The sequence below is a fragment of the Nomascus leucogenys genome, chromosome 4 (assembly GCF_006542625.1).
Source record: "Nomascus leucogenys isolate Asia chromosome 4, Asia_NLE_v1, whole genome shotgun sequence".
Lineage (NCBI taxonomy): Eukaryota > Metazoa > Chordata > Mammalia > Primates > Hylobatidae > Nomascus > Nomascus leucogenys.
Window position 1 is genome coordinate 47,930,565 of NC_044384.1, and position 23,085 is coordinate 47,953,649.

Consider the following 23,085-nt stretch of genomic DNA (forward strand, 5'->3'; position numbering starts at 1 on the left):
TCTGCCTTATAAAGGATAAATATAGGGAATGCTATGCACAAAATTATTTTACTAATGTAACAACAAAATCTATTTCCTTTAGCAAATATTCTATTTCCAGAACTTACATGTGTGCTTATGTTATGCATTTACTACATATTAAGTTCATGTAAACATTCATTCCGCTCACTTAATGAATGGTAAAATTTTAACCGAAAAAGAAAAAAGACAGAAGAGGTGATGTTGTTTAATAAACTACAGGTTTCATTGAATGGTTGTTATAATTATAAAAAGAAAGGAGTTATAATTTCTCTTGTTATTTTTAAATATGAGCCTGCTAAATTGATTGTGTTGCAGATTAATATACAACCCATAAGTGTGAAGTGTTTTAGAATCATTTTTCCTTAAGAATTTATAAAAGGAAAGTCTTTCTACTTTTTATCTTACTATTTTGTACATAATTTTTTTGCCTTGAAAATATATTGCATCTTTAGATCTTTTTGTTTTCATAAAGTGATTCATTCACATAAAAGAAAAACAACTATGTAATGGATCAGAGCAGAAATATGCAAGATTTGAAAGAGCATTCCTAGTCATATACAAACTGAATTCAGCCTGAGAGGAAATAAGAAGAGATTGAGTATCCCTTCTCTGAAATGCTGGGACCCAAAGTGTTCTGGATTTTGGAATATTTGCATCATATACCTGCTAGGTGAGCATCCCTAGTCTGAAAATCTGAAATCCAAAATGGTTTAAAGAACATTTCCTGTGAGTGTCATGTCAACACTCAAAATTTTTTGGATTTTGCAGCATTTTTGATTTCAGAGCGTTTCAGATTTTGTATCTTTGGATTTGGGTTGCTCATCCTGTATAAGTAAAGAAAGAAACTGTCCATCAGTAGGGGAGTCAGTCAGTTATAAAATTATAGAATAAAGAAGACATTGCCAATATTCATCCAACCATTGTCATGGGATAAGTAGGTTCTGCTTACCCACATTAGTATTTGGTGTCTCTGTAGTTACATCTTCATTGTGCAGGTGATCAGCCTGATGCCAGTCAACATTTATGTTATCTCACTAATATCCCTTGTGTGATTTCATGCCTCAAAATCAGTGTTCTGAAACTTTGCTTCCTGAGTAAGCTACCAACAGAAAGCCTGTGCACATTGGTCAGTTGGTAGCAAATTATATTTATCACTATACATTGGCATTCATCCACATTAACTGCGTTGTAGTGATTAACATCTCACCATTACTTAACTCTGAGAAAATAGTGAGATTAAATACCTGAGTCTATAAGGCCAAATGACAGACCTTGGACAAAGGTAAAATCACCAATATAAGTGTTATATTTTGAATCCTGTGAAAAGCTGGCAACTAGCCCATACATACACCAAGATGCTTGTGTATCAAGGGTATACTAGTCTTGTATTTGAATCTCTAATTGGCCAATCTAAATTTCCTTAAAGTCTGAAAGAAGCTGAGTGTGGTGGTACATGCCTTTAGTCCCAGCTGCATAGGAGACTGAGGTGGGAGGATTGCTTGAGGCCAGGAGTTCAAGACCAGCTTGGGCAACATAGCAAGACCCTGTCTCTTAAAGAAAACAAATCTGAGATAGTTTATTTTTCCAAATAAATTTTAAAAACATTCACCTAGAGAAAGTTATCTGATACTGGGGGATAAAGTAATCAACATAGGTAAATAACAATAATAGATACCATTCATAAGGTATTTGGTATTTGTCAAGTGTTGGTTCACATCAGTACTTAAAATTACAACCCTGTGAGGTATAGGTAGAAGTCCTCATGATCTGAATCCTCTGTTTAGACAACAGCAGGCATATAAAATTATAATTTTAAGTCATATGATTATCAGAAAGAAAATTTAATTGCCAAAGCAGTATAACACAGTCGTTCAAAATAGAACTGTATTTGTATATAATCTCTGCCACTTAAAAAAGATCTTCAGTTTTTTTTTTAACGTTTCTGAATTAATTTTCTTCTTTTTAAACATGCAAATACTTCCACCTACATCCCACATGTGAAGGCTATTACATTGTATCAGATAGTTTCTTTCTCTGGTTTCCCCTTAATCACATTTCTATTCTCTTTTATATACTCTGGTTTATCTGATTTTTTAAAATTTTTATTATAAAAGTAGTAATTTTTATTGCAAAAAAGTAAAATATCCACAAGCTGTCAATTGGAAAGATAAAAAATTTAAAACAAAAAATCAGATATACAAATGAGAAAGCAAATTCTGCTTTTCTTTTCTCTCCTCAGGGCCACTTTTTGAAGTTACCCATAATCAAGTTCCTTTTCTATTCCAGAAATGTTCCATGCCTATGCAAACATAAGCATTGGAATATATGTATTTTTAACATGCTGTTAAACTTTATTTGACTATATGATATTTTTGGTCAATTTTCATACATTTGTATATCATACCATTTTCAAATATTTTGCTTTTTACATATTTTGTGGGATAGATTTCTAGAAATGAAATTTCTGGCCGTATTATATGCTTGTCTATTACCACTGACTAGATTATCATCTTTTTTTGTTTGTGTTTTTTAAAATTTGTCTTTTTTTTTTTTTTTTTTTTTTTTTTTTTTACCAGTAGCCCCAGGGTGTTACTTGAATATAATATGGTTAATTTGTTACTTGTTAATGGGATGAATCTGGAACCAGTGCCAGCTTTTATTTTATTTCCAGCAAATTTAGCTCTCGCTTTTGCAACTATGTAGATAAGGGGTCAGCAAACTTACACTGAAAAAGGCCAGGAAGTATTTTAGGTTTTGCTCACCAGATTGACTATGTCATAATTATTCCTCATTTCTGTCACTGAAGTCAAAAAGCAGCCATAGACAGTATGTTAACAAATGGATGTGGCTGCATTTCAATAAAACTTTACAAAAACAGGACACAGGCTGGATTTAGCCCATGGGCTATGGTTTGCCAATTGCTGGTATAGATCAAAATCAAACTCGGCTATCAGAAAATTATAAATCAAATATTCTCCTGGGTGGTGAGGGAAAATAGAGAAAAAAAATAACCAAGAAAGAAAATAATAGTAGAAATGGGATGTTTCTTTACTTTCATCTTTCTCTCTCTCTCACCCTCGCCCACTCCCTTCCTCCCTCCTTCCCTCCTTCCCTCCCTCCCTCCGTCTCTCTATTTTGAGACAGAGCCTCACTCTTGCCCAGGTTGGAGTGCAGTGATGCAATCTCGGCTCACTACAACCTCCGCCTCCTGGGTTCAAGTGATTCTCCTGCCTCAGCCTCCTGAGTAGCTAGGATTACAGGTGTGTACCACCACACCTGGCTAATTTGTATAGTTTCAATAGACAGGGTTTCACCATGTTGGCCAGGCTAGTCTCCAACTCCCAGCATCAAGCAATCTGCCCGCCTCAGCCTCCCAAAGTGCTGGGATTACAGGCGTGAGCCACCCTGCCTGACCTCTATTTTCATTAGATGATAATGATTATTTATTGAAATAGTCTTAATGTGCCTGAAAAATAGCTATGTTAATACTTTTTACGTGCATTTTAACCTTTAGCTAGTATAGTTGAAGCACTATAATCTATACAATGCAGCAGGATATTTTCAGAATGAAATATTAAACAGTTTTAGATTTTCAGCTATTAAAACAGGTGCTATGCAATCGAATGTCTGCAGTCCTAAGTCCTGTGCGGTATTATCAGATGAGAATCACAACAACCTTTGGAGTTATTATTGTCATGAACTTCTTTTTACATATGAAGAAATTAATTATTAAAGTATTAAGTAACTTATCCAAGATCACAGAGCTAATATGTAAAGCTATTGAGATTCAAGTCTAACTCCAACACGTAATAAGCGAGGAATGAATAAATGATTCCAGATACTGATTTTTTTATCTTAGATTATACTGCAAATGATAGCAGCTATTAGCTTAACAGCAGAAAAGTACTGTTCATGGATTACATTATCTCTGCTGATTTTAACTTTTGTATGTATACACTATGCTTTTTTTTTTTTTTAAACAAGGCAGTGTTTTTATTGTCATATGTTTTTTCTTTCTTTTCTCAGGAGCCACCAGAAATGGAACTATTGAAATTTTTCAGGCCAGAAAACATTACAGTTTCCTCAAGGCCATCAGTAGAGCAGCTTTCTAGTCTCATTAAAACGAGTCTTCACTACCCAGAATCGTTTAATCATCCATTTCATCAAAAAAGGTTTGAGCTTTATTTTTGTTACCAAAATTTTCTACAACACACTGGCACATGTATTTGTTTCTTTCTTTTATTTTGGCAGTGACATTAACCCAAATATTGAAGAGGAAATTTAGAATGTTTTTAAGTCTATAGAATACTTGAACTAAACAGTTCAAGTTTAGACAATATCAGTTATTTAAGCTTTATTAAGTAAACTTAATGGCAAATGTGATACATTTGTAATTTTGGTAAATAGCTGGAATATATAAACCTCTAAAATTCTAAAAATAAGAAATCCTGAATCAGGCAACATTTCAAAAGGTTGCCAGTTTTGCAAATAAAAGATGGAAAGAAGCCTATTAGAAACAATCTAAGTAATAATTGAAGGTATGAATTTTGGTGAAAACACCCTGGATGGGGATGGGGATAGGATAGAATAGAACAGAAAGAGGATGGGGACCTGTGGAACAGTGACATCTGAGAAAGAAGCTAAGGAAAAAGAAGCCTATGAAGAAAACTGAAGAAAAAGAACTAATTAAAAAATTAGGAAGAAAAGACCAATAAAAAGAAACTATCTCAAAGGTTGAGTGAGAATAGTTCAAGAGAAGTGGTTAATAGTTTAAGATGCTACAGAAAGGTCAAATAGTAAATGGGCCAAAAGGTCATTGGATCTGACAATAAGGAGATCATTCATGATTTTTGAGAAGAATGCCACTGTATGGGGGGTAGAATAGCATGACAGCATAGGTTGAGAAGTGAATAGGAGGTAAGAAAGTAAAGATACTGCGTTGACCATCCTTTCAAGAAACTGGGCTATGAAAAGGGATCAGGGAGTATCTGTTCTTACTAGGTAAGATATAGGCATGTTTGTGGTCTTGAAGAAAATGATGAGATACAGGGAAAGTAACAAAATCCTTAGTAGATGGAAAGATAAGATACATGCGCTGAAGAATGACAGGATTTGCTTTGCGCTAAAGAAGGGACCTTCTTACACGTTATGTAGTGCCTCCATTTTAGGGGGTAGTTATAAGAGCAAGGTTAGCTAATTAATCTAGGAGATAAGAGTAAAGGGTAGAGAATTTGAAAAAAGTGAGATTTTAGGATAGCTACTGAGAAGATGCTAGCTGAGGATGTATAGAAGGAGTACTGGGCAAAATTAAGACCTTAACAGTGACTTTAAGAGAAAAAATATTTTAAAAAGTAACTTAGAGCTGGGCATGGTGGTACACACCTGTAGTTCCAGCTACTTGGGAGGCTGAGGCAGGAGAATTGCTTGAGCCCGTTAGTTTGAGGCTACAGTCAGCTATGTTTGCACCATTGCACCTGGGCAAAACAGCAAGACCCTGCCTCTTTTTTTTTTTTTTAAGTGATTTTTTTTTTAACAAAGCTAACACCTAAATAATTATCTCTATAATCTTTATATAAGTAGAATTATAGAGTATATTTGTATGTCTAGCTTCTTTCATTTAATACTATGTTAGTAAGAGTCAACCATTGCAGGAACCTCTAGAATTGATTTTCATTGCATATGAGTATGTTTGGATATACCAGAATTAGTTTACCTACTTAAATGTTAATGGACTTTTAAAATATTTTCTTTTTTTTTCTTCTTCTTTTTCTTTTTTTAAATTTTTCTGAGACAGTGTCACACACTGTCGCCCAGGCTGGAGTGCAGTGATACGATCTTGGCTCACTGCAAACTCTGCCTCCCAGGTTCAAGTGATTCTCGTGCCTCAGCCTTTGAGTAGCTGGGATTACAGGTGTGCACCGTGCACCACCAGCTCAGCCAAATTTGGTATTTTTAGTAGAGATGGGGTTTCACCATGTTGGCCAGGCTGGTCTCAAATTCCTGGGCTCAGGCAGATTGCCTCGGCCTCCCAAAGTGCTGGGATCAGAGGCGTGAGCCACCACGCTCAGCTGTAGAATAGTTTCTGATTTGAACTATTTTGAATTCTGCTGTGAATATTCTACACCTTTCCTTGTACATATGTGCTTGCCTTTTTTTTTTTCTCCCCACAGGAACTTTTCCAAAGTGGTTTTACTCATTTGCATATTCCAATAGCAGCATATGCGAATTCCTTCTGCTTGATACCTTCACCAGCACTTACTCTTGTTGGATCTTTAAAAAATTTTATCTTAAGTTATTTTTTAAATACTAGTGGTCTTAAGTCTTTGTCATGCTCTTAATGTTGCCCAGTACTCATTCTTTGTTCCTTTCTCTGATACAGATGTGTGCAGGGTTCACCTGGGGAAATGTAAGAAATACTGAAGGATAGGCCGGGCGCGGTGGCTCACGCCTGTAATCCCAGCATTTTGGGAGGCCGAGGAGGGCGGATCGTGAGGTCAGGAGATCAAGACCATCCTGGCTAACATGGTGAAACCCCATCTCTACTAAAAATACAAAAAAATTAGCCAGGCATGGTGGCAGGCACCTGTAGTCCCAGCTACTTGGGAGGCTGAGGCAGGAGAATGGCATGAACTCAGGAGGCGGAGCTTGCAGTGAGCTGAGATCGTGCCACTGCACTCCAGCCTGGGTGACAGAGCAAGACTCTGTCTCAAAAAAAAAAAAAAGAAATACTGAAAGATGCTTTATTCAGTCCTACCCCCAGAGGTTCCAATTTGATTGGCCCAGAGTAGAGGTTGGCATCTGGATTTTCTTAAGTTCTCCAGGTGATCCTAATATGCAACCATAAGTGAAAATAAAAATGTTTGTGTTTTATCCTTATTGAACCTCACACACTTCTATGAACAATTTTGATTCTATGATTCATTTTAACCCAATCTTCTACTTCAGCTCTGTTTATTAAACCCGTCCTGCTTCATGTACTTTCTGAATGTCTTTGGTGCTTCTTTTTAAACTTAGTGGTTAAACCTTTGCTGCATTTAGAGGCTAGGATGTTTAGGAGTTCTCTACATCATTCTACTTAGAGGTTAAAAAACCCTATAGAATCTATGTGAAACAGGAAAGTTTTGATCAAACTAAAGTAGAAGAATGGGTTAAATGAAGCATTCCAAAATCAAAACTCTGCATGGAAGTATGCGAAAACAAGGCGGGTTCAAGGATAAAATGTGGCAGTTTTCTCCTTGGCTGCACGTTAGAATCACTTGGGAATTTCTGAAATTTCCAGTGCTCGGGCTGATTCAATCAGATTCTCTGGAAGCAGGGTGCAGGCATCTCTAGTTTTAAAATGTCTTCAGATCATACCCATGTCCATGTCTATTAGTCATTATTGCCACAATAATGCTTCATAACAAACCATTTCAGAAATCAGTAGCTTATAACAAAGCATTTATTTCCATACTCATGGGTCTGCCGGTTGATAACTTGGCTGAAGCTGTGCTTTGGTCTGTGTGCTGTTTGGATTTGGCACCTGAAGAAACTTGGGTTCACGTCTGTGCCACATATATTTTGGACCCAGTCCAAAGGAGCAGCTGCTACCTGGAATATGTTTTGGTGGCATGTCTCCGGAGTATAACAAGTGAGCCAAATTGCAAAAGCACATTTAAGACTTTTGCTTGCATCAAAAGATGTTAATATTTCATTGACCAAATATCCTCACTTCCATAATCAACAAGGATGATTCAAAGTCCCACAGTGGGAGTGAATAACTGCTAAGCAGTACTCACAGTTACTTCAGTAACCAAGGTTGAGAACCATTGAAATGAAGGATCAAGTGATTGGGTGTCCGTGTAAAACTCAAAAACAGATGAGAGAGTATAATTGAGAAAGCTAGAGAGATGGGAGATGGTGGTCAGAGTGGGGTGACCGAGTATTATGTTAAGGATAGTTGTCTAATGTGATGGGAAAAAATTTCATGGTTTGGTCATGGAAGTTGTGTGGCTGAGTTTTGAATAGTACTGAAGATTATGGAGATGATAGGTCCAGGATTTGGGAAGGTATTGAGTAAGTCATATACCTAGACAGTGAAGTTGTCCAAAATGATGACAAGACTTGGAATTGAAGGAAGAAAACAAACTTCCCTTACACTTTTAAAATTATGCCAATAGATAGTACAGAAGAGGGTAGCCAGAGAATAGTGTCTTACTAGGCGTATGCCTCTGCTTGACCGATACAGCAGATGAATTCACAAATGGGAGGTGAAGCAGATGTTCAAACTACACATGCTTCATCTTTACCTCAAATATTTCAAAATATCCATTTCTTCCCCTTTCCCCAAAGAATTCTCACTGTACTGAGTTAGTCACTGTGTTTGTTAGTTTGTTAGAATGGGAACAGAAAAAAGAATACAAACCTTAAGGTAGTTTATGATGAAAGAGTGGAGGCATCTTTACAGGAGAGGTAGTAGGAAGAAATCATTAAGAACTACATCAGCCGCCCCGAGATATGGAAGATGTTGGAAGAAATACAGCATCTATTGGTGAGAGGACGATACAGTTAAAGATAGATGTAGAAACACAAAGAGAAGAGATGGAGGATATAGGGAAGCATTCTTAATTTAATGGGGGTTTCAGAAAACAAGTAGAAATGTGAGGAAATCGGACAGTAGGAGGTTTAGTCATGGCAGTGGGCAGTAGAGGTATGAGAATAGAAGAAAGAAAAACAAAGATAAAATCGTACTGTGTTTAGCTGCCATGAGCATAAATTGTTATATTAAATAATGTTTTGTTTTTTTGTTGTTGTTGTTGTTTTATTTTGAGACGGAGTCTCGCTCTGTCGCCCAGGCTGGAGTGCAGTGGCGCAATCTTGGCTCACTGCAAGCTCCGCCTCCTGTGTTCACGCCATTCTCCTGCCTCAGCCTCTCCCAGTAGCTGGGACTATAGGCGCCTGCCACGACGCCTGGCTAATTTTTTTGTATTCTTAGTAGAGACGGGGTTTCACCGTGATCTCGATCTCCTGACCTTGTGATCCGCCCACCTCGGCCTCCCAAAGTGCTTTACAAGTGGATTACAAGCGTGAGCCACCGCGCCCGGCCTCAGTAATGTTTATGGAGCTTTTGAACATGTGCTAGTCACTATTCTCAGCACTTAACATGTTTTACCTAATCACCACAACAAACCCAAGAGGTAGAATCAATTATTATTCTTTGCAGTTTACAGTTGAGAAAACTGAGGTATAGGTAGCAGTCTGACTCTAGAGCCCAGCTTTTTCATTGGGTGCAGTGGTGGAATAGTTGTAAGAACTTTGATTTCTCAGCCCTGTTTGTGGTTCATTAGATTAGCATTTTAGAAAAACTATGGTGTAAAGCAGTTTTCAAAATGTGGTCCCAAGGCCAGACCCGGTGGCACACAGCTGTAATCCCAGCACTTTGGGAGGCCAAGGCGGGCGGATCACCTGAGGTCAGGAGTTCAAGACCAGCCTAGTCAACATGGTGAAACCCCATCTCTACTAAAAAATAAAAAAAAATTAGCCGGGTATGGTGGCGAGCACCTGTAATCCCAGCTACTTGGGAGGCTGAGGCAGAATAGCTTGAACCTGGGAAGCGGAGGGTGCAGTGAGCCAAGATCCTGTCACTGCACTCCAGCCTGGGCAACAAGAGCAAAACTCCATCTCAAAGAATAAATAAATAAACAACAACAACCAAAATGTGGTCCCAGACCAGGAGCATTAGTATTAGTATTATCTGGGAACTTAGAAATGTAATTTCTTTTTTCTTTTTTTTTTTTTTGAGACAAAGTCTCACTCTGTCGCCCCGGCTTGAGTGCAGTGGCGTGATCTCGGCTCACTGCAAGCTCCACCTCCCGGGTTCATGCCATTCTTCTGCCTCAGCCTCCCGAATAACTGGGACTATAGGCACCTGCCACCACGCCCGGCTAATTTTTGTATTTTTAGTAAAGACCGGGTTTCACCATGTTAGCCAGGATGGTCTCGATCTCCTGACCTCGTGATCCACCCACCTTGGTCTCCTAAAATGCTGGGATTCCAAGCGCAAGCCACCGTGCCCAGCCTAGAAATGCAATTTTTGGGCCACACCCCAGACCTATGGAATCAGAATCTCTGAGAGTAGGCCCAGCAGGTTTTTTTTAACAAGCTTGCCAGGTATTTCTGGTGCATACTCAAGTGTGAGAAACATGGTTAAAGAATAGATTGCATTGTGGTGCTAATTAAGAGGCTCTTGCAATAAAATGAGACATGAGACTTGAACTTGTAAGGAAAATGAGATACAGTGAAGTAACCAGGTTCCAGAGATGTGTGGGTGAGAGAATTGGCAGGAATTTGTGAAGAACATTGGGAGTGGAGGTTAGTGAGTGTTAGGAGGAATCGGTATGATACTTAACAGTTTGCTGGGGTAGATGGGGGTGCTCTTCACTGGAATGAAGATGATGAGTTTCACTTTGGACCAGGAGATATCCAGATGTTCACATTTCTTCCTCTACTAGAAGCATTTGGATAAGGTACAAAGAATTTGACATTTGAGGATCAAATGGGAACAGAATAGCATAAGTTCCTGAATTTTTACTTTGGGCTACAAATTATGCAATTGGAACTTAATTTAATGAGATGCTTCAGACTGACTGGACACCTACCCAGTAGTCTTTGTTGCCCTTCTTGCCTCGTGAGAAGTTTGTGGGGGAAGTTAGGGCATACGTAGCACCAGTACAACCTGGTATGTTTTTTAAATCATCTTAGTTTTTGTTTAGGGAAACCTGTGACTTTTGCAGTATTGTTTAAAAAATATTTCTTAGTAAGAAGATATAAAGTTTCTGAAAGTATAAAATATATTATCTGAGCAGAATTTAAAAGTTAATGTGTATGAACTTATACGGTTACTATTTTTTCTTCTTTACTATCTTTCTGTTTATAGAGTAAAAGGTAGATAATAGTATATAACCCTGCTTCATTTGTACATATGTTATATTCATTTCTTGCATTCTTGATTTGAAATCTGTACCGCTCTATTCACATGTCCTCTTCTCATCACTGCTTGTCTTTTTTCCTATGCTTTAGTAATTTATTAATTATAACATGGTATCAGAAACTAGGCGACCTGAGCAAAATGTATCCACTTGAAAGGGATTTCCTCATAACTATGTAGAAATCATTCTCATATTCTTCAAAACATGATGTTGTACAAATTTGATAGAAAAACAAATGTCAGTCTAGGCCAAGTTCTCAAAATTAAGTAATTTTTAATAAGCACAAAGACAACAGTATTAGTTGTTGGCATTTTCATGGTTTACTTTTTCTTCATTGATCTAAGTTGAGATTTTGTTTTTCATTTTGTGAAATATCTAGAAACATTTTAGTTGTTTTCAGAAGATTAACTGTAATAAATGAAAATAAAATAGTTCTGTGAATGTATATATTCTGATATTTAATATTGTCATTGTATTAATATATTTTTTATTTACAAAATAATTTGTCTTGAGTGATTTTGGAACTTGAGCTTTTTCCTTCTTGAATCTGATTGTTTTTAAGGAGCTTATGCTCTGTTACATATTCTTAAGTGTTATTTTCAGGAAAATTCCTTTTAAGAAGAAAAAAATATATAACTTTGTTTATTTTTCTTCCATAGCCTTTGTTTAGTACCAGTCACTCTTTTACTTTCCAATTGTTCTAAGGCTGATGTAGATGTCATAGTTGATCTTCGGCATAAAACAACAAGGTAAAGATTTGTTTAGTGCAAGGTTATTTGATTTGGGAGCAATTTAATATTTTGAAATTATGCAAATAATTACCTAACATGGATAAGAAAGTTACTCAAGCTTGTCCTGGTTTTTTGTTTGGTAATATAGAAGGCTTACAGATGTGTTACAGAGGTTTTAAATATTAAAGATTTTTTTTCTTGATTATAAAATAGTACTTAACAACAAAAAAAATCCAGATCCACAATCCTACATCAGATACTCCTAGAGCCAAATGCTTTTGGGAATTCAGAAATTTTTGAATTTTTGGAAAAATACTATAAAGCGTATACTTTGTATTTTTGTATAACACCCCAAACAGGATCTGGGACAGTTCTCTGAAATCCAGACACACACCTATATATGTGATTTTGAGTATCATAAATTTATTAATACTTTATTGGGGGTACTGTATTGTTTTCCGTTTTTCAATATTATAAACAGTTTCAATATTATAAGCATTCGTGTACAGACACTTATATATGGCTAACTAAGGAGTTAAAAGCTTTGGTTTGAAATCAAGTTCCAACATATACTAACTCTTATGGGCATTAAATGAAATAATCCACTCTTAGCATTGTGCCTAGAAAATAGTAACTATTAAAAATAATAAATGTTAGCTGTTATAGTAATGATGTTGCTATTATTAATAAACAGTTGGTTTCATAAAATAATTTTTAGAAATAGAATTGTTAGATGAAAAGGATATGTTTGTTTTCTTCTTGAGATGGAGTCTCGCTCTCTCATGGGCTGGAGTGCAGTAGTGCAATCTCAGCTCACTGCAACCTCTGCCTCCCAGGTTCAAGCGATTCTCCTGCCTCAGCCTCCTGAGTAGCTGGGATTACAGGCATGCACCACCATACCTGGCTAATTTTGTATTTTTAGTAGAGACGGGGCTTCATTATGTTGGTAGGCTGGTCTTGAACTCCTGACCTCAGGTGATCCACCTGCCTCAGCCTCCCAAAGTGCTGGGATTACAGGTGTGAGCCACCGCGCCCAGCTGAAAGGGATATGTTAATGTGACTTTGGGAAAAAAATTTAAAAGAAAAAAATCCTGTAACTTACCATTTTCCTCCTCCCTTAGTCCAGAAGCACTGGAAATCCATGGATCATTCACATGGCTTGGACAAACACAGTATAAACTTCAACTTAAAAGCCAGGAGATTCACAGTCTGCAGCTGAAAGCGTGCTTTGTTCATACAGGTGTTTATAATCTTGGAACTCCTAGGGTATTTGCCAAGTTATCGGACCAAGTTACAGTGTTTGAAACAAGTCAGCAGAATTCCATGCCTGCCCTGATCATCATCAATAATGTGTGACAACTTGGAAATTTGTACTGAAATCCACAATAATCAGTTTTTGCTGGATGGGTTTTACAGCAGTATTTGATATACCTAACTTGTTATGGAGGTTGATTGATATCTGATCCCTGCAAAATACTTAGACTTATCATTTTGTTGATGATGCAAAGCACGTTGGACTGAGAATACTTATATTCTTTTTCTGTATTTTTTTAAACCCTGAGAATAATTTACATGCTCATAATACAGGATTTCAACATATCTGTGCACCTTATTAAGCCCCATCTTAAAACACAGAGTCTAAGTCTGCTGTTACAACTTGTCAATGGTATATGAATATTAGGAGATGATTCTGAGAAAGGAAAGGCCTTGCTGGCAGTACTCCTGTTAAGCCATTAGTCTCTAAATTCCAGCTTTACTGTGAAGTTCTATAGAGTGTTAAATACAAATTTTCCTGTCTTGCTTCACACAGTTCCTTAAAATCAGTTTTGAACTTTGGTCATAGAGTCTTCATATTTCAGTATCTGGTGGTCCCTATGGCTTATACATAACTTTGTAAAAAGAAAAAATTTTTTTCTGATGCTTTGAATATAGTTTTGAAAGGAGTTTTGACTTTTTTCCCCTCATTCATCTCAGTATAGAGTGCACTATTTCACAATACAATTTTTGTCATTAAAATTACCATATTCTTTATTATATAACGTTAACAATTGAGTTGATCTGTTTAAAATATAAATCTCAAGTTAATTAAAAATAAGCTTTTCAAAAATGTATTATATTTATAACAAATGTACTGTAAATAGAATAAAGACATGCTATTCACTGTATAGCGTATTAGTATCTGTTGATTAGAAAGTCTGGTTTCAAAATATCTTTTTATTCAGAGAATGGGCATTTGGACATAAGAAATTTCAATTCAGCCCTGCTGCAGATAGAGAAATGGGAGCAAGGGTGTTTCAAATGAATATCTCTTGTCATTGGAGAAGGAGGGAAGACAGGGTGTAGGAGTGGGTGGCAGGGAGTACAAGAGCCAGGGTCAGCCAAGTCTGGAGCAGATGGGGTCCTTGTGCCATTGACAGCTACCATGGTTTGTTCCAGTCTCAATCTCAGCACTAATCGGAGCAGACTACACCAAAATGGGGAGAGATCAAAAGAGCCCATTTTCAGATTGATTCCAAACCTGTACTTGGAACAACTCTTCTTGAGAGAGGGGTGGCTAGTCTGTGTGCGTCTCTGCAACTGCTGCTTATGCTTCTGTATCTTAAGTGGGTCTCTGGCTTCTCAGCTCCTTCTACTCTGTGGGACAAGTTGGAGAGGAAGGTCACATTCTAAGGACACTCATTTCTTTCTTGAGAGTTTAGGGCCATGAAGGCTTATAAGAAAGTCTGAGGAGGAAAGACAAGAATGAGAAGGAGGCATAATGACAGTGGTATCTCGTATTTAAACCACTCAGCTGAATAGTGAACCAATTATTAGACACTAATAAAAAATTATATAAACCTACAACTGAATATATTAAAAATAAAGGTAATAAAGCACTCAAAATTACTTCCTAAATATTATTCAGGATTATTTATATCTATTGCATCCGTATCCTGGAAATACTACATAATGATGTGTTTCTGCTCATCTCTTGCCAACTCTGCATTCAGTGACTTGCTGGTAGCTTGAAATCAATGATAGTAGAATGTTTACCTCAGGAAAACCGGCAAATGCTACACACCAGGGCTTGATTTATTTATTTTTGTTGTCTATGCTAGACCTAAGAAAGTGATGGAGAAAATGTTAGTGATGCATATTAAACTTAAAAGTGTTGCATATTTGTAGCTGTAACGAGTAGCACAAATAGTTTAGGAAAATATTCCTGCAGTATCTGAAAAGTGTTACCCAGTTCAACAAAGTTGCCCGTATCACTGATGAACTAGCAAAGATCCAACATGTGTTTTCTCACTTCCTCTTCCTCGCTAATGTAAACAAAAATATCAACCAGCATTCATACTAAAATTATTCTCGCTTATCAATTGCAACATAGGTTGGTTTTCTATACAAGAGCTCAGCAAAAATCAACGAAACTACTCTGAGAGGCCTGGCACGGTGGCTCATGCCTGTAATCCCAGCACTTTGGGAGGCCAAGGCGGGCGGATCATGAGGTCAGGAGATCGAGACTTCCATGCGCGTCCGTGTAAAGAGACCACCAAACAAGCTTTGTGTGAGCAACATGGCTGTTTATTTCATCTGGGTGCAGGCGGGCTGAGTCCGAAAAGAGTCAGCGAAGGGAGATAAGGGTGGGGCCGTCTTATAGGATTTGGGTAGGTAAAGGAAAATTACAGTCAAAGGGGGTTTGTTCTCTGGCGGGCAAGAGTGGTAGTCGCAAGGGGCTCAGTGGGGGTGCTTTTTGAGCCAGGATGAGCCAGGAAAAGGACTTTCACAAGGTAATGTCATCACTTAAGGCAAGGACCGGCCATTTACATTTCTTTTGTGGTGGAATGTCATCAGTTAAGGTGGGGCAGGGCATAGTCACTTCTTTTGTGATTCTTCAGTTAAGGCCATCTGGGTGTATACGTGCAAGTCACGGGATGCGATGGCTTAGCTTGGGCTCAGAGGCCTGACAGAGACCATCCTGGCTAACACAGTGAAACCCCGTCTCTACTAAAAATGCAAAAAATTAGCCGGACGCAGTGGCGGGCACCTGTAGTCCCAGCTACTCGGGAGGCTGAGGCAGGAGAATGGCATGAACCCAGGAGGCGGAGCTTGCAGTGAGCCGAGATAGTGCCACTGCAGTCCAGCCTGGGTGAAATGAGCGAGACTCCACCTCAAAAAAAAAAAAAAAAAAAAAAAGAAACTACTCTGAGAATCAATTGGCTTTTTGGAATTTACAATAAAGAGTATTAGGCCAGGCGCGGTGGCTCACGCTTGTAATCCCAGCACTTTGGGAGGCCGAGGCGAGCGGATCCTGAGGTCAGGAGATCGAGACCACGGTCAAACCCCGTCTCTACTAAAAATACAAAAAATTAGCCAGGCGTGGTGGCGGGCGCCTGTAGTCCCAGCTACTCGGAGAGGCTGAGGCAGGAGAATGGCGTGAACCCGGGAGGCGGAGCTTGCAGTGAGCCAAGATCGCGCCACTGCACTCCAGCCTGGGCGACAGAGCAAGACTCCGTCTCAAAAAAAAAAAAAAGAGTATTGCATATTTTATTGTTACTTGTAAAGTGTGTGCTACACAAACTAGCAGTTTAAAAGCTTTTTTTTCCCCGGAGAATAATTGATAAACATTCATCGGCACACCTCTGGGCACAGACCATGAGAAATGTTCCAACATCTACATTGCAGCTGGTCAAGAACTAAGGTATCTTATGGAATCTTCCAGCTTTTAGAACCCAGTGGATCAGTGGTTCTCAAAATGTAGGAGCATAATCATTAGGGAGTTACTAAAAGTGTAATACCAGAGGTTCTACCTTCTGAACCCAATTTTGTTGGTCTGGTTTGGGGATGAAACTTTGGTTTTGTTGTTAATTTCCTTTTGTTTTCGTTTGTTGTTTTTAAATCTTGGGATTTTAACAAGCCCCGGTTCTGAAGAAAGGATCTGCATAGTACACTTTGGGAAACATTGTCCCAGGAAGGCTGAGAAGCACTTTATAAGGTTGATTAAATTGTCAGGCACATGATGGAAATGTCAATCTTTAAAAGTTCTCGGTAGCTAGGCCAGTGTTTTAAACACATGCCCGTAAGATACGGTGATTTGTTCAAAGACTACTTTTCTACTTCAAGGATATTGAAATTAAACTTAAAAGTGTTGCATATTTGTAGCTGTAACAAAAGTTTAAGAAATTAAAAGTGTTGCATATTTGTAGCTGAAATGAAAATTGAGTTTCTAGTAGTGCGTTTGTTCAGTTAGGTTAAACACTTGATAAGGCTGGGGTTAACAATCCCAGCCTGCCTATCAATTTTATTATTTCTTGGCTATTGATCAGAACTATGAACTCTTACAAGCTTTTGGTGTTGGTTGGCCTATTTTGCCATTCACAACTAGGTTCTTTTGGGCAGATACATGTAGTCTCTACTAGGTATAGGTAGATGAGAGTTATAGAGAGGATGACCACATAAGTTTTCATCCCAAAAGAGACATTTTGAGAGTGAAAGAGGGCACTATTAACAATTACAATTGGCCGGGCGCGGTGGCTCATGCTTGTAATCCCAGCACTTTGGGAGGCCGAGGCGGGCGGATCACGAGGTCAGGAGATCGAGACCACAGTGAAACCCCGTCTCTACTAAAAAAATACAAAAAATTAGCCGGGCGTGGTGGCGGGCGCCTGTAGTCCCAGCTACTGGGAGAGGCTGAGGCAGGAGAATGGCGTGAACCCGGGAGGTGGAGCTTGCAGTGAGCCGAGATTGAGCCACTGCACTCCAGCCTGGGCGACAGAGCGAGACTCCGTCTCAAAAAAAAAAAAAAAAAAAGAAATTACAATTATGGGGACAATGGGATAAACTGGGTCTGTTCTGGACACCAAGATGTAGGGGCCAAGGGAAAGCTTCCCCTCTGCCTTCAAAAGGTTCACTGAAAATAAACTGACAATAAGCTGATCATAGAAGAAGGCATGTGAAACTTATTTAACCAGCTTAAGCACAGGGGAGTCACATGAGAACGATTTCCCAGTAACCCAGTGAGATCCAGATGCTACTATACACTTCACAGAGGAAAGGGAGATGGAGGTGTCGCAATTTTGAGGAGGAGTAAATGATTGTTAGTGGGAATGAATGGACCTGGAGGCAGTAACTTGTAAATGATTCTCTGGAATTTGAATGAGCCCAAGAGGCAAACATTGTCTGGCCACTGAGCCCAAGCTAAGCCATCATATCCCCTGTGACCTGCACATACACATCCAGATGGCCTGAAGCAACTGAAGAATCACAAAAGAAGTGAAAATGGCTGGTTCCTGCCTTAACTGATGATGTTACCTTGTGAAATTCCTTCTGGCTCAGAAGCTCCCCCACTGAGCACCTTGTGACCCGCTCCTGCCTGCCAGAGAACAACCCCTTTGACTGTAATTTTCCAAATCCCATAAAACTGCCCCTACCATCTCCATTCGCTGACTCCTTTTTGGGACTCAGCCCGCCTGCACCCAGGTGAAATAAACAGCCTTGTTGCTCACACAAAGCCTGTTCGGTGATCTCTTCACACGGACGTGCGTGACAAACATTATCTTGTGAAAAAGTCTTTCCAGGTGTGGTTTCATTCCTCAGTCTTTTCTGAGATAGAAAATGAGATTTCAGAGAGGGAAGAGGGGGCAGTCCCTCTGGTGAGTCCAGTCTTCAGATAGATAAAGGACTATCAGAGAAAAATCCTGATTTTTCTGTGATTCTCCTGTGCTTTAGGAGAAACAGGGTTGGGGTAGAGTCAGTGTGGAGGTGGGAGGTAGAAAGACCTTGAGGCTGCTTCTTTAGTTCAACATGTCAAAGTGCCATATTTTGGGGTATTATATTCTGAGCCCCATGTGGTAGGAGTTATTAAGAAATTATTTTAGGCAGATAGGAAAAGGGGTCCTTGGAAAGTTGTTTTTTTTTTTATTATTATACTTTAAGTTCTAAGGTACATGTGCACAACGCGCAGGTTTGTTACATAGGCATACATGTACCATTGGTTAGCTGCACCCATCAACTCATCATTTACATTAGGTATTTCTCCTAATGCTATCCCTCCCCCAGCCCCGAAAGTTGTTTCTTTTAAAGTAGCTCCAGAAACAGCCCAGGTCTTTACAGCTGGGCTGCCAACCTTTGATACGCAAACGCAGTCCATTAGAAACTGGATCCACCCAAACATGGTGATTCCCACCCTTGTTCTCTTGCCCTTGCTCCCGCAGGTGCCTGACAATATGGCTACCCCCACATATCCCCATGTGTGTAGAACATCATGGCGACCTTCATTTGCATATTAAAAGGCTAGGGTGGGAGGGCCAGTTTTTTTGTGGGCTACATGAATGACATGCCTGGTCAAACCAATCCCTTGAGCCCTATGCAAATCAGACACTGCCTCCTCCAACCTCCTCACATAACTGGCTGGTATCCACCGCACTTGGGGTCTCCTCTCTCGGCTTTGGAGTCCCCCTCCCTCTGTCTCTACACGGGGGAGCTTCTTCCCTCTGTCTTCTCCCTTCTTTCTTGCCTATTAAACTCTTCATTCCTTAAAAACTACTCCACGTGTGTCTGTGTCATTTCACCTAATTCGCGTGAGACAAGAGCCCTGGTGTTCCTCCACTCGTCAGAGCTGTATCACTAACACTGGGATGTGTATTCACATCCACTACAGCTCTCCTCCTCTCAGGCTGTCAATGCACTAGTATGTTACAATGAATTTGGCCACATATACAAATATTTCATATTAACAAGGCAATCATATGATTACTTAGATGCTTGGGTAAGTTCTAATTCCCTACCTTTTGGCAGAAGGGGTCACTCAATTCGGATATGATGGACAACAAGGAATCAAGGGACAGAACCCTCTGATAGCTTAGTGACCAGAACCAGGACTGAATTTTAGCCTTGGGTGGAGCATGCCACTCCAATGGATATGTTACAGGAAAAGGGTTCCGATCCAGACCCCAAGAGAGTATTCTTGGATCTCACCCAAGAAAGAATTCAGGGCAAGTCCACAGTGCAAAGCAAAAGGGAGTTTGTCAGTAAAGTGAAAGGACAGGTACTCCATAGATAGAGTAGGACGTTCCCAAAAGTAAGAGGAGGAACACATCCATCCTAGGTACAATGCTTGTATATATGGGGAGATGTGTTCTGCTACAAGAGTTTGTGTTAAAGAATTAATTTTCTTAATTACTATATTTTGCAAGAATCGATATTATCATCTTTAAAGCAAAATTAGGAATGTCTTTGTTCTCCAGACATCAGGATATCGGGACATTCCCAAGTCTGGGTCTGTTTTAGTAAACATTATTAATTTGTTCCCTTAACTGTAAATGTCTAGAGGCTAGGAATGCCTATTTTTTCTGAGAATGCAGCCTAGCCAGTCTCAGCCTCATTTTCCTAGCCCTCACTCAAAATGGAGTCTCTCTGGTTCAAGTTCCTCTGACAGGTATGGGCTACTGGCCTAACTAGATTTTTTTTTTTTTTTTTTAAGACAGGGTCTCACTGTGTCGCTCAGAGTGGAGTGCAGTGCTGTGATCTTGCCTCACTGCAACCTTCGCCTCCTGGGCTCACGAGATCCTCCCACCTCAGCCTCCCAAGTAGCTGGGGCTACAGGTGCGTACTACCACACCTGGCTAATTTTTGTATTTTTAATAGAGTCAGGGTTTCACCATGTTGGCCAGGTTGGTCTCAAACTCCTGGCCTCAATTGATCCACCTGCCTTGGCCTCCCTAAGTGCTGGGATTACAGACATGAGCCACTGCACCCGGCCCCTAATTAGATTCTTAAGCCACTTCATCCAAGCATGTAGGAGTTTGTACAATATCTCTAGTCAAAACACCTAGTTTGAACACCATTCATATCCCCTTAAAGTTGTAAATCAAAAATAAAATCCTAAGCCCCCAACCGACTGAACAGACTTTTAGGCTTGGCCAAGGGGATCCCAGAAAATCCTGAAAAACTAAATTCCAGGTCATGACAGGAAGGGAAGTCAAACACACCTTGTTACGCCTCCTCTCTTTTGGAGTTCAGACATAGCTGACCAGCATTAACATTAGAGATCACAAGACTGACAAAACAGCCTCTGGCAGTACGATACCAAATTGCAATCGGACTGGTATAGCATCCCATGACAGCAGACCATGAGAGAAATAAAAACATTTTACCTCAAAATATATTGCTTTGACATATTTTTAAATGGCCCTGCAAAGGTGTCTTTTGTAGGGGAAGTTTGCATCCATAGAAAATCTTCATTATTACAGCCAGGCCTTTCTCAGATATAGGGGAGATTAACTAAGAGCCTGACACATTTTAAGGTCTGAAAAGAGACATTTATCATCTATTCTGTCTGAAGTCGGCTGCCTGGAGGCTTTATCTACATAAAAGAACCTTGGCTTCCACAACCCTCTTTATCTTAACTCTATTTCTTCCTACTGACTTCAAATCTTTAGACAAAGCTTAACTCCTTCAACCAACTGCCAATCAGAAAATCTTTAAATCCACCTATAACCTGTGAGGTCCCCACTTCAAGACGTTCTGCCTTTCTGGGCTGAACCAATGTATAATTTATGTATTCCATGTATTGATTTATGTCTTTGCCTGTAACTTCTGTCTCCCCAAAATGTATAAAACCAAACTATAACCCTACTGCTCTGGCACCCTTTCTCAGGACCTCCCAAGACTATTCCCCGGGCACAGTCACGCATATTAGCTCGAAATAAACTGCTTTAAATATTTTACAGAGTTTGCTTTTCTTTTTGTCAACAATGTTGATTAATAAACTCACTAGTACTATTAAGACAGCTGATATTTGAAAGTCTTTTGGTAGCCACTTCTAGAATATGGCCTGACCTGTTTTTCAAAGGCTAAATAACCACCCAGGGTTAGGTACCCTGGTTATATTTTTATTTTTCACTTTTTTCACGTCATTATTATCATCTTGTCTCTGTGATCTTATATCTCTGCCTTGTACTCTTGTTATGTAAAGCGAATTGCTTCCTTAAGTGTTAGTTTTAAAATTTGTATGGGTATATCTTTGGTTACATATTTTGTCTGCTCCATAACATCATTCAGACAATTTTTCTTCTTCCTCCTTCCTTTTTTTCTTGTATTATTTTCTATACATACCTAGTCTGGTTTCTAAACTTATTTTAAAAAATATATTAAGACAGGGTCTTGTTATGTTGCAAGGCTGGTCTTCAACTACTGGGCTCAGGTGATCCTCCCACTTTAGCCTCCCAAGTAGCTAGGACTACAGGCGTGCACCACCATGCCTGGTTAAACTCATTTTTAAAAGGAGTTTCTTGACCAACTATTTGCAAGATTGTACTGTAGTAATACCGAGTTCCAGTAATTTATCTTATGATCAAAACTTATATATACAATTAATTTCAGCCTTTGCTACTTTTCAACCAACCAAGATTAGCAGATACAGAAATTGATGCTGAATATTTACCTCCACCTTGCTTTATTGCAAGATTATTTTTTTCTTACAAAAATGAGTTGCCAGTAAAATTGTTCAGCCCTGCCTTCTCTGCTTTTCTCCAGATTCCAGTTGAAAAAAGGGACGTTCTCATGTTGGCTGTCATAACAGACACAGAAAAGACACTTTGAAGATGATTTTCCATGATTATTAACTGAAGATTCTATGGAAGCATGGAAAGAAAAGTGTGATGGACACACTTCTAGTTTTCCTCTAACATTCCTGATACTCCTTTCAGTCTCCTTTTTTTTTTTTCAAGATAGGGTTTTGCTCTGTTGCTGAGGCTGGAGTGCAGTGGCATGATCTTGGCTCACTGCAACCTCAACCTCCCGGGCTCAAGCAATCCTCCCACCTCAGCTTCCAGAGTAGCTGGGACTACAGGTGAAATGGCCTCATTGCCTGGGGTGGCACCCGAAGTTCTTGGTCTCATGGCTGAGGAAATCAAGGACATGGACAAACCAAGGATGAGGTTAGAGCAGAAGTTTAATACGTGAAAGAAAGAGAACAGCTCTCTGCTGCAGAGAGGAGTCCCGAAAAGTGTTGCCGCTTCTATAGTTGAATGTAAAAGCTTGTATAAGAAACTGATGAGGGCTGGGCATCTCATTTGCATAAGGCATGAATTTCTGGTAGCTCCACCCCAACCTTTTATTATGTAGGCAGGTCCTTGGCCTGAGCTACTCCATGTTGCTTATCTCTTTCCTACTGTGGATGTGCTAAAAAAAAAAAGGGGAGGTGAAGCCCCCGTGGTTGACATGCCTGGCACCAGGTACCCCTACCTATCAGTGCAGCTGCAGGCATACTTCATGCAAACTTCTAGCTTCCTTCTGAGTATGTCCAAAAAGGGAAAGGAATGTGCTTACTGGGACCCACCATATGCAAGTGAAGCTTGCTGATTACCCAGGAAGCTTCCCTTCTT

The 23,085-nt window shown here is 39.3% G+C and overlaps 1 protein-coding gene across 1 annotated transcript in view; it reads left to right on the plus strand.

The window, feature by feature from the left end:
• TRAPPC8 (trafficking protein particle complex 8) overlaps nucleotides 1-13,884 on the plus strand; it is a 112,539-nt gene extending 98,655 nt beyond the window's left edge. The window contains exons 27-29 of the mRNA XM_030810612.1: nucleotides 4,048-4,193; nucleotides 11,648-11,737; nucleotides 12,841-13,884. Coding sequence (XP_030666472.1) covers nucleotides 4,048-4,193; nucleotides 11,648-11,737; nucleotides 12,841-13,075 — 471 coding nt within the window. The 3' untranslated portion in view covers nucleotides 13,076-13,884. The remainder of the gene's footprint in view (nucleotides 1-4,047; nucleotides 4,194-11,647; nucleotides 11,738-12,840) is intronic.
• Nucleotides 13,885-23,085: the final 9,201 nt, after the last annotated feature.